This window comes from Cyprinodon tularosa, unplaced genomic scaffold, assembly GCF_016077235.1.
Source record: "Cyprinodon tularosa strain WSP-4 unplaced genomic scaffold, ASM1607723v1 ctg346, whole genome shotgun sequence".
In the NCBI taxonomy this organism is placed as follows: domain Eukaryota; kingdom Metazoa; phylum Chordata; class Actinopteri; order Cyprinodontiformes; family Cyprinodontidae; genus Cyprinodon; species Cyprinodon tularosa.
In genome coordinates this window covers 641,761-654,463 of record NW_024039059.1, presented here as the reverse complement: position 1 = coordinate 654,463, position 12,703 = coordinate 641,761, and the positions used below count along the sequence as shown (strand labels likewise).

The 12,703-nt window shown below is 37.1% G+C and overlaps 1 protein-coding gene across 2 annotated transcripts in view; it reads right to left on the bottom strand.

The window, feature by feature from the left end:
• LOC119789754 (plexin-A1-like) overlaps window positions 1-12,703 on the bottom strand; it is a 384,280-nt gene that overhangs the window by 61,199 nt on the left and 310,378 nt on the right. For both annotated transcript variants that reach the window (XM_038294813.1, XM_038294814.1), the window contains exons 17-18: window positions 5,694-5,787; window positions 2,520-2,756 (exon numbers count right to left, since the gene is read on the bottom strand). In XM_038294813.1, coding sequence (XP_038150741.1) covers window positions 2,520-2,756; window positions 5,694-5,787 — 331 coding nt within the window. The remainder of the gene's footprint in view (window positions 1-2,519; window positions 2,757-5,693; window positions 5,788-12,703) is intronic.

Here is a 12,703-nt window from a genome sequence, read left to right as displayed (position 1 = left end):
AGGAGATTTGGCAATTACTGCAAAGCTCTTTGCAAATAAATGATCTTTTAAGAAATAAATTACGACGGTTACGCTGCTTTCAGTCTCTTCATGGAAATAAGCTGCGTAACCTGCTCTCTGATAACTCTTTATCTATCTCATTTTATCTTTCTAATTCTTTATCTATATAGGAGATAAAAGCATTAAATGGGGAGTTCCACACAAATGTGGCGTACTCTGTGACTGAAACAGCTGAAAAAGAAATACATTTTAAACTCCTCTGCACTGTAAATACTATCTAGAAAGGTTTTTCTGTCTGAGATGCTTTTGGCAGTTAGATAAGTGGTGTGCAAACCAAAAATGCTATTGTTTATTCAAGTGTTCACAGACACTGTTTAGCAATTTATTATGATTAACATTGAAATAAACTGTGTTAAACCATTCCATAGTTTTTCGATTACAAAAATAAACTATGTTTTAGAGTAGATTTTTTATTCTTAAATCAGAACTTTGAGAATAAACAAGGAACCAGAGCAACAATACATATTTGTATCTTACAATGGCCCAATCAAAATGCAAAACTTTATTTAACTACTTATAGTGCATATTGAGGTCCACAGATGTAGTAGACCTTATAAATACCAGTCATGAAAAGGTGATAAAGGCATAGCAAACAAAGTTTAAAGGCTGGTCCACACGGAAAGATAATCATGCAGAACTCTGTTCGATTCTCCCCTTTCCAAGACCCTCAGATTTTGGAACATCTCTGGACCAATAAACATAGAGATAATCCTGTCGTGTTGGCGTCCTCAGAGTGATCGGATCTACTTGGTAAAACGTGTCGAACATCCAACAACCAGTATATTGAATTCTCTTTGCCTGATATCCACTCTGTGAACTTCTGCAGCTTGATTTTGTATGTCAAAACATTTGAGCAGATCTGGGAGCTGGCTAAAAGATGATGCAGCTAAATATAAAGGGGTTAAACTCCACTAGGTTTACATAAAAAGCCTAGAGAAAAGTGAAACCAGATTTACACATAGTATTAGTATTTAGAGAAGCAAATATTTCCCAGCATCCGTTTTCAATAACATTGTTCACACAACATTGTTTTCAAAAAACTCATCATTTACGTCAGCTCAAATAAATACGCTGTTGAGCACCATAATAAACTGTAAACATCAGGCGCTCACATGACTTTAAGGATTTTCTGGCGCATAATGTGACGTTTAAGAAGCTAAAACACTGTTTATCAGTACTCTTAAGGTTTGAAAATTTTAAAATCTTGCTGTTCAAAAACACGTATTACTATTTGTAACAAAAAACCTAAGAGGCAAGATTGCCAAAAGGCAATACAAATGCATATTATGAACCTTCAGATTGGAAGATATGGAATATTTTTATAAGTATAAATCAAATTCTTTCCATTTTACAGTTAAACCTGGCGTTTAGTCTCTTAACTTGCTAATTTCAATTACAAACGTGGAATAGTTTAGAAAACAGTCCTCCAAAACATTCAAATTTTTTCTTTAATCCGAGCTAGCCGCAAACTTTCAGGTGAAGTTCTAAAGATGATACACGGAACACAGAAATTGCCAATTAATTTCTCTTACTTGTGTCAATTTGCTGTTAATGAAAATCACAGCATAATCCAAATCCCTTGGTCCACAGAACAGCGTGTTTCCACGCTGCCCTTGCAGCACAACAAATTATTAACACAAATTGAAAAGAAGACTATTTCAAAGGCCTGCCGGCTGCAGAGGAGAGCTGAAGTGGCTGAAGGAAAGAAACTGGCCTTGGAAGGTGTGGGCACTTGCTTTCAGCATCCATTTATGAATTAAAAAGACGTTTTCTTTTTTTCTCCTAAGAGACCTTGTAAACACACTTGAGAGCTTTTTTTCTCCATCTTATATGTATATATATATATATATATATATATATATATATATATATATATATATATATATATATATATAAAAAGCCTGAGAGTGTTTTTCTGCTAGTTAGTCTAAGTCAGTTTATTATTGCAGCAGAGGTTCAATATATCTGAGGTTTTTCTTTTTGGAGAAAAACATGTTTTGAAAAAGCTAAAACTTCCATCTACCACAACCTTATAAAAGATCACTTTTGTATTGTTGCAGTGAATCAACATTCTTTTAAGCAAATGGAGTGAAAGGTCCTGCTGATCCTCTACATTCTGCAGCTTCGAAGTTGACGTGCCATTAATATTTTCAGTAAATTTTTCAGCATATTGAGTTTTGAAACCTTAAACGAATAAATGAGGTCTTCAAAACATTGTCTGTCTGTCTATCCATCCATCCATCCATCCATCCATCCATCCATCCATCCATCCATCCATCCATCCATCCATCCATCCATCCATCCATCCATCCATCATCCATCATCCATCCATCCATCCATCCATCCATCCATCCATCCATCCATCCATCCATCATCCATCATCCATCCATCCATCCATCCATCCATCCATCCATCCATCCATCCATCCATCCATCCATCCATCCATCCATCCCTCTGACCTTGAGTATTAGTGGGGATGTAGGTTTGAGCTCCAGTACACCGGATGGACTCAGCGGCTCAAAGACAGGGTCAGGGTAGTAGCTGAACGTTTCGTTGACCACCACCAGAGAGTTGACATTGTCCATGTAAAAGCCGATTTCATCCGGACCGGAGCCGGTGTCAGAAAATCCCAGCTCGGAGTCAGCCACTGACGGAGCGATGCAGACCATCACAGAATTGTTGTATACAGTGCAGTTCTGGAAGGAATAAAAAAACATTTGATTTAAATTGGAAACAGTTACGCTTGTAAATATTCAGTATTAATTTATTCCCTAAAATGGTCCCACATCCCATAAAGCAAGCAGCCCTGCCTCTTTTAGCAACTCTGGGAATCAACCTGCAGCATATCATTTTCTGTTAAAATGAATCTGTTAGGAATAATAACCAATCCTTTTTGTAATTCAATGCCCTATGAAACCACAATGCGCTTGGACCCATTGGAAATGTAAATTGGTTGCAAATTTATGATCAACTGTTAATAACGGGCAATGAGCTCTGCTCCTTTGCTTGTACCTGCGAGTATTTACATCATTGCTTAAGAGAATACATGAATACAAGATGTCACGAGCAGCCCCACATCAATATATAATTCTGCTTAGAGGCCTGCACTCTTGCTCTGGTGTGCTGTAGACACTTTGCACCAAACATGTTCAATGGCTACACTCGTTTTCTTCCTCATGGTGAAGAACCTGTTTTATTGACCCTGAATGGGAAAGTCAGCAAGCTCCTATATAACACTGACGTTATAATGGCAAAAAGAAAGTAGAAAAATGTTGTTAGCAAATCCTTATCCTGCCATGCAGCAAACATAGGGCAGCTGTTTAAAAGATGGAGAAAAGTAAGTGTGTTTTGTTGTAAATGACGTACAAAATGCACCATCCTTTAAGTGCACAGAAAAGCTGTGTGGGAAGCATTGTGTAGGCTGTCTCCATCAATAAATCCCATCTTCAGCTGCAGGTTCAAGTGTTCTGAGTTCCTTAAAGTTCATTTCTTAGCCTTGACAACTATTAACAGCTATCACCAAAGTTTTTGTGAAGGTCATCTATAGATAATCTCTACAGTGCTTTTTCAAAGCCTTGATACTGCTTAAACCTTTTCACATTTCATCACATTAAAACTTCTAAATTCTCCATCTTTCACTGGCATTTATGATGTGTTAGACTATTACAAAAAAGAGTGTAGTGAGGAAGAAAGAGGGAAAGAAATATGGATTTATAAAGTTTCTATTCAGTCTTATTCAGTGTAAGTTCAGCTTTTCAATGTAGGCACCAAAGAGAGTTTAATTCAATTCAATTCAATTCAGTTTATTTATATAGCGGCAATTTACTACACAGGTGATGTCAAGGCACTTTAAAGTTCACCAGATCATAACAGGAAGAAACCTCCAGCAGAACCAGGCTCAGTGTGAGCGGCCATATGCCGAGGTTAGAGAATATTAGTGAAAAATCTGCAGGTCAGAGATATAACAGTTTGAAGCAGTGTTAGGTTATAAAACAATATTAAGGAATATGGCATTAATGCAACCTACAGCAACAATACAGGACTTTCCACATAAAACAAAGTCCAATGCCAGAAGACGCATCCAATAGGCCATTGGTAAATCTGGAAAAGCTTTGGAGATCCACAGATTATGTGAACAAATCTCCTGACATTTACTATTAGCTATTTATTGTACAAATCTGGCCCTTGTAAAAGAATGGAAACCCAAAAGCTGTTCCTGGGATGAAAGCCACAAGAAATCCCCTCAGAATAAGATCATGTTTTATTTTCTACTGACTCTGTCGCCTTTTATATATTTCATTTTTTGCTTTAAGTGCTAGTTGTGTGCAATGTCTGTAATCTACTGAGGCCCTCGATTTCCCCTTGGGGATTATTAAAGTATCCATCTATCTATCTTGGGAAAGCAATGGATATGAAGAACAAGGTCATGTGGTAAAATGAGACCAAATAGAACTTTACACACATTAAAGCCTATACCCTTTATGAAACATGGGGGTGGAAGTATCATGTTGTGAAGGTATCGCTGCAGTGACAGGGGTGACATTAGGGTTGATGGGAAGATGGATGGAGCTCAACAGAGGCTGCAGAGGACTAAAGGCTGGGAGGGAGGTTAACCTTCCACCAGGACATCAACTCTGAGCGTTCAACTATGTGGGTATGGATCAAACACATGGACATGGTAGAAGGACTCACTCCAGGTTCAGACATGCTTTTCTTTATTTCCAGAATTAAGGGATTTAATCCTGGCCTTGTGTTGTTATTTGGGCTTCTGGCAGGAAGACATCAACAAAAACATGTCTCACCTGTTCCTGCTGTCTCCCTGTTGACTTTAAAATCTAATTTACACTTTAATTCCGAAAGTGGTATATCTTGGGTATATATGTCCTCTCTATGACTTGGTACATCGAGCTTTTGCCAAGTACTGTAGCTGTTGAACCACTTGCCTCTTGACATTAGCATGATGCCAATAATTTCTGCTTACAGTCTCCTTTTTTACATTTGTTTTTAATGCATAAAACTCGGTTTTCAACCTGTGTTTTAACTACTTCTGTTAATAAGTCATAATTTTTCGTCTTACCTTAAGAAATTGACCAAATCACACTGGCAAACTGGTAGATATACCCAAATAACCATCAGAGCAAAATAAACACATTTTTGACTCAAGAGCGACAGATAACAAGTGCTATAAAGTTTTCTTCTACATCACACATTTGTCTTGCACTATAACATAAAATCTGATTTAAATAGACTGATGAATGTGATTAAAACATTGGCATACTTTAAATAAAAACTCAAATGGGTAGAAAGCACTGTGCTAAGACGTTGTTCTGCTTCACACTCCTCTCAAGATGGATGTTTTTCGACACACTAATGTGAAAAAGTGATATTTCCAAAATTTTGGCCTGAGGTAGTGTAGCATTTCTGCAGCTGGTTAAAAACATAAGCAGAGTGTGAGATTAAAGTGATTTTCTTTGAATATATTTTTAATGCTTATCTTGGTTAACTTATATAAAGCCTCATTCTATAATAAAAATGTTGCATTTGTAATTGATATTGTTGAATATTATTATTATGTCCGGTTCAATAGAAAAATAACTAAACAAAACTTCTATGTCCATAATTTTCAGACTTACATGAAAGGACTCGGCCTGCCCATACTTGGCCCTGATCTTCGGTTCTCGGATGGTTGCTAGGTTGGTCCCGCTCACTGTCAGAGGAGTTCCACCACTGTGAAAAAAAACATCAAGGGCTAAGAAACAGGAGTGTTGGTTTTGATAACAGCACAACTAAAAATACATCTTACTGTAGTTATATTTCAAAACTAACTGGAGAGTGAATTTTAGATGATATTTCTGATTTGGTCAAAAATAAAAGCATAAAAAAATGAAAACCAATTGATGTGAACTACTTAATGGAAAAGTTGTGTATATTTAGATTTATTTCATAAAATATTCATAAAATTGATAGCTAGAACAAAGGTGAGTGAGAACTATAACAGAAAAGACAGCAATTAGCAGAGGTAGGTAGTAACTAGTTACATTTACTCAGTTATATTTATTTGAGTATCTTTTGGACAAAAAAGTTATTTTAGGAATAGTTTCACTGTACTGCTCACCTTACAGGAAGTGGCCCCAATTAACAGTTAAAAAGGCATTTGAGATATCTCCAGTCGGTCACATCATCACATCATTACATCATACACGTTAGCAGATGATTAGACATCCCTGGCTCGAGCCTTATCAAAATATTACACTTGTTATTAGCTGAAGGACACCGCTCTCATTCCATTCCCAAATATTTGCCACATACAAAATGAAGATTATAACTGTATATTCAGACAGTGGAACTGTCTTAATTAGATTAAAACATCAGTTCTGATGCGCAACAGGCAGCCCATAACAGGGTGTAATAAACTCACACATCTTCAATGATATTTATCCTAACAATACTTTCTATTTTTACTTAATAGTGTGACACTGCTCATACTTGAGTCATTTTTTGACTCTAGTTACCATGAGTAACATAAATAAATGAAGAACAAGTGCATTTACAAAAAAATGAACCAGCCAAATAAAATTACCTCTCTTTTTTGTACAATAGTTTGCTGATCCTGATTTCATCTGCTAAGCTTTCAATTACATATGGAGGTCAAGGTAATCCATGGAAAAAGTATAAATTGTTGCTAGAGGTAGTTTACCCCAGTATAATATAGAGCATATTACTTAGTGCAGTTATTGATTTCATATGTGTTATTTTGAGGAAAAGAAGATTTGGAGTAAAGTTTTTTATTTCAAATGTTTCCTCTGTTTATTTTTTTTCCCCATAAGTTTTATATTTGAATTCATTGTTTTATTTTCATCTTTGAAAAACCAGAGTTAAAAAAAAAAAGCTGTATATTCTGGTCTGTCTGATTACATCATTTTATAAAGTAAATTAGATGCTATGGTTAGTTACTCAGTACTTGAGTGGCCTTCTTACCAACTACTTTTTAACTCTTATTGAGTCATTTCTTAAAATATATATATATATATATATATATATATATATATATATATATATATATATATATATTTTTTTTTTTTTTTTTTTTTTTTTTTTTTCTCTTTATTCTTGCTTGATTTGTATTTTGGCTTCTCTACTCAGCACTTTAATTAGGTCCCAACAACGAAACTTTTTGTAAAGCTAAGAATTTAGTCTAAGCAGGCAAATACTTGGTTAATGTCATTTGAAATGAGGGATTGCCTTTGAGTCAATGAGTCGATGCAATCAACTGGTTTTCCTTAGATAAAACATTTTTAATCAATTTGACTGGATGATCTGGTGAACTGTAAAGTGCCTTGAGATGTTGTGTGTGTTGTGAATTGGTGCTATATAAATAAACTGAATTAAAATGAAATAGTTTAACTTCAAGCTACAGGGAATAGTTTTGTCAATGATGTTCCTTAATATGAATTATTATGTTTAAATTCTTGGCACCCATCTAGTATAACAGTTTTGTCTGTTCCTGGAGATAAATACTAGCTGTGCTGCTGCCATCAACACCTTTGTTTATAGATGTTTAAGATCTGCCTGTTTTCCAGTGTAGTCCTGTTTCTCTGACTGTGACTGGCTGGATGTGCTCTCTTCATCCTCTGACATGGGAGCTGGCTCGGAGCTCATCTGCCTGGCTGTGTGTTTCCTGGACGGGGCCGCCTTTTACAGTTGCTTTTTGTATCTCTGCTTCCGTCTCCTTGAACCCTACTCGGCCTCGGTAGATGGCCGCTCACACTGAGCCTGGTTCTGCTGGAGGTTTCTTCCTGTTAAAAGGGAGTTTTTCCTCTCCACTGTCGCTACAAGCATGCTTAGTGTGAGGGATTGCCTTCGAGTCAATGAGTCGATGCAATCAACTGGTTTTCCTTGGACAGAAAACTTTGAATCAATTTGACTGTATGATTTGGTGAACTATAATGTGCCTTGAGATGACGTGTTGTGAAGTGGCGCTATATAAATAAACTGAAAAAAAAGAATAAAATTGAATTTAACAATGTATTTTAAAGACATAATTTATGTGAAAAATAGTTTTATAAACAAGATAATTAAGTCAGGCTCAACCTAGCATAGGTTTTCAGCTATTACTGTGTACTAGAGCATTTCATATTATATAAAAAAGTCCAGGATATAACATGAAAAGGTAAGGAAATAAGATTTTCCTGCTGAAGCAGAAAGTTGTTGGAGCCTTTTATGTAAACGCCTGTACACACTGCACTGTTTCTGGGAATGTTCTGATGATAACAGATGCCTGATATTTTTAAAAGGCCTGTTGTTTCTGTTAGCAGATTCTCTCTGCAGGTCATACTGGCAGAGGTTTTTTACTTTCTTACTGAAAAATAGCTCCAATTCTCTCAGATGACATGTTGGTATACCCAAAATGATTCATAGACTCAAAGGAAAGATCACAAGGTTCATAGAAAAAATAAAGACCTTATCACAGAAGACCCAGTGAATCAAAGGGAGTATTTTTACTTAAATTAGATTTATGATGTGTTCTTTAGAGACATCTCCACCTCTTGACACGGTCTTTGTTTTACACTGTCAGTTCCAGCCTTTGAGTTGGTGTTCTTTAGGAGGATTACTACCTCTCCTGCTGCTGGGCTATTTGTGCCACAGTGAAATATAGCAAAGAAAATCTGCTATCATGAGTCTTTTTATGGATTTCCCACTCCCTCTTGGAAAAATAAGCTTTCGTCTTTATCATATAAACGGCTAGGATAATGTTGAACTAATAACACAGTCTTGAAAATATCAAACAATTGACGTCAGTTAAAAACTCAAGAAATATCAATGTGCCATTTTTTAGCACCTTCTTTGACAGACCAATGCTCACAATATTACTCATTTCCTTCTTTATTATAGGCAATAATGCAGTAGAAGCTCAATGGACATAGCCATCTAGACATATCATGGTTAAAAATGAGCATCAACACACACCTTTTTGCAGGAGCAGCAAAAAGGTGTGTGCTGCTTCATTTTTTGATGTTTGTAGAAGTTTAGTTCTGATGTGCAGCTGAAGCATCTTTGCTGCTCCAGCTGCACGGTCGAGAAAGTAGGTCTGTTGTATGTTGGCCAAAGCTACCCTGTCCTTTCTTTGCCTGTAACAATGGCAGCTATATTTACTGTTATCAGTGGGTAAAAAGTAGTTTTAATGTTTTTAAGTGAGAAAGTCCACCTGAAAACTTTATCTGTGCAGTCAGTTCATCAAGATTACCATCCTGCCTTCAAGTATTATTTCGCTGTCTGAGCGGCTTAGACCCCTGTACACCAGGAATGCGCTGTCACTGGGAATCCCGTTCAACAGCAGCCTCTGGCCCTGTCAGCTCTTTGCGGTTTTCCACTACTCTTCGCTGCAGCTGGAAGGTGTTTTTCAAGTACGTAAGCCAAACTGTAGGCACCAGAATAAAAAAAAACAACATATTTTGCTGGCAGGTTTCGAAATTTTAAGCTAATTTAGGCATTAATAAAATGTTTCAGAGGAGTGATCATAGGGATCTGCAAGACCAGCACTGCGTCTGTCTCCCTGCCAGCCCCCAGATCAGCTTCTCTGATTGGTTGATGTTGCATTTTTCCAAGTCCATCAGCTGCTGCTTCTAAAGCGCTTCATGAGCTTCTGAGCATCTGATGGGTTCTTCAGCAGCTCAGACATGCTGCTCCTGCTGCTCAAAACACACTGCGGGATCTTCTGCTGCGCCTTCATGCGCATCAACCATTGAGTGTGCTTGTAACCTAGCTGCTTCTGTTAACCCTGCTGCTTGTGGTCTGAACATAGCATAAGGCTAACAAGGAATGTTGCTAATAATGGTCCAATAAACTTTAGTTGGGAGAATAACAAAGTCAGAGTGGACTTGTGGTTTGTGTTGACTGAAAGGTAAGACTAAATCAACAAACACTTTGTGACAACCTGCTTGTTGCACAGAGCTGGATGCACCGTTTTTGTTTTATTTTTAAACCCTCCTGTTCGTTCACACCTCAAGACACGCCTTCATTAGGCCCCTTCAACACATGCCCTTACTTGATTGGTCCGATGTTCAATCTGGCCTTTTATTGAGCATTCAGAGATAATCATATCTCAGAAACCTCAATAAGAATCCGCCACAAAGCAGCAAAAGACGAGACTGTTTGCCGCACCACTCAATGGTAAAAACTTGGCAAAAAATTTTACAATTCACATTTGGAAAACCATTGGAGGCCGATTAAATCTCATGTTCCGCTCCAAATTTCAAAGGTTAGGGTTTGAATTTGGACTACAGTGTTCTCACCAGCGTTGTGGGACGCTTCGTTGAAATCTGTCCCTGTGAAAGACTGAAATTGAAGCTGCTACGCTCATTTTAAGCATATGACCCTTTAACTCATTGCTGGGCTCCCCTCAGGGGTCTGTCTGGCACGTTTCAGCACAAATCTAGTTATTTTGAAAATTTAATAAAAATTACACTGAAAATAGGCTGATATTCTGCCCTTTAAGGAGTGTAAACGATGCTGGAACAGTGTTTTTAAACCCATTTACCGATTTAATTTCATATGTATGTGGACAAAAAAAAACCTGTGAAAATTTAAAACATGCTCACTTCAGGCTTTGTCATCGACTCAGCCTGGCTGCTTGCAGACAGGTGCACACATACAGAACCGCCTCGCCAGCAGACAGAGAGCCAGCTTTAAAAGAAGGGTTGAAGTGTTCTGATTCGGACAAATTTCAAAACCAGGATAAAAAATCTTAGTGAGAACTGTAAAATGGCTTGAGATGACACGTGTTGTGAATTAGTGCTATATAAATAAACTGAACTGAACCTTGGACAAGACATCTCAAAAGAATGAATCCATCCTATCTTCTATCAGCAGTTCACAGTGCTGGTTTTAGAGACATGTTGTACCCATTTAGAGCTTTTTTAATGCCAACTGAGCATCAGTTCAGCACCATAACCTACCTGGTTATTGTTGCTGATCATGGTAACACCTTTATGACCCCCATAAATCCAGACTCTGATATCGAATTCCTACTTAGACTGTCAGAAATGTCACATAGCTCAAACAATCAAACATTTTGTTCCTTAAACATGATAAGGTGATTTGTGTACTTTAACAACCTCCTCATTCACCATGGTCTCAATCTACTGTAGCGTGGCATCTTTGGGATGAGGTGTATGGGGCGAATTCACCATCCAATGATGGTGTTCAACAGGGTATTCAAAAAAAGTATATCTAATATCTATAACCCTTTTTAAGAAATACACTGTAGCCTATAGTCCAAGTTCAAACCGAAACCTGTGACATTTGTAGAGGAAACTGAGACGTACTGTTTATTGTGACTCCCATGACTTTTTAAAATGGAACAAAATTGCAGGAAATCAGAAAAACGTGAAAGAGGAGACTGTAACAATGAAGCTGCCATTCTCTTAGTACTTGCTAAAGTCTGTTCTTGTATTTTACCCTCAGACTCTCTCTGGCAGACTCTATGCATCAGTGGTATTGTCCCACAGCAATCCTACCAAAGATGTTAATAATGTTACCATGCACCAAACCCTGTTCTAATTTCTTAACCATCAAGTCACACCAATAAAATACATTCATCCCTCAAGAAAACTCAATACTGAATACCGCACACAGCCCTATGTGTTTTATAAGTGATTTTCTGAATAGCTGCTAAATGAATACCAGGACTCCCTGAAGGAGTCATTATCAAGACTATCCCAACAGGCACTTCAATTCTGCAATGGAACCATGCCAATCACAAAAGCAAACCTTAGTCACCCTTCCATCCTACAAGGAATGAAGAGTACATCACCTTCAGTTTGGTTTAAATGTATTACCACTGACTTCTTCAATATGCAGGAATCTTTTCTTACTCAGCATTAAGCTGACATTTATCCAAATGACTTGGTGCAGAGGCACTAACAGCAGAGGAAATGATTTGAGAGGAAGCAGAGACAGAAGCTCTTAATATCTTGGACTGGGAGTCTGGCAGGCTTACACAAGACATTCATCTCTTGCTCTAATCCAACCAGGCTTAGAATAGCAGCAAACGGTAGTGCAAGGGTTTGACAGGAGTAAGTGATAAAGGTAGCAACACTGTCTCTCCTATTGTAGCAAGATATTAGACTCTAGTCTTACGCTTCTTTCAGCTTCCCAAAGCGTTTTTCTGTTGAGATTCTGTCTATTTTTTATTTTTTATCATGTAGATTCCTTTATTTTGTTTTTATAACACTTGATGCAGTATTAAAGACATTTCTCTGTAGATAGTTTTGCATTTGATAAATTAATCATTTCAAGTTCTACACGACAGCAATGGGTCGTCAAGTCTTCGTAACAAGCAATACATTTTGTATTGTGGTTTAAGTCGTTCTGAAGCAGCTTGAAACAAAATAGTTTCTAAGCTTCAAAAAGGAACCATAAACCTTTTCTGTTTTAGAATACTTCTATCTTTATGTCTATTTCCAAAGGTCATTTGCTTTCTCTTAACAATAACACAAATCATCTTATTGATTTAGCCTATAGAAACACTGCAATACATGGAATACAAGGAAATAAAAACATAAAAGAAAAAAACTATCTTGTGTGAACATAAGGGTGGCTGTAGTAGATACATTAAGGCAGCTAATTAAGAAAAGAGCTGGGG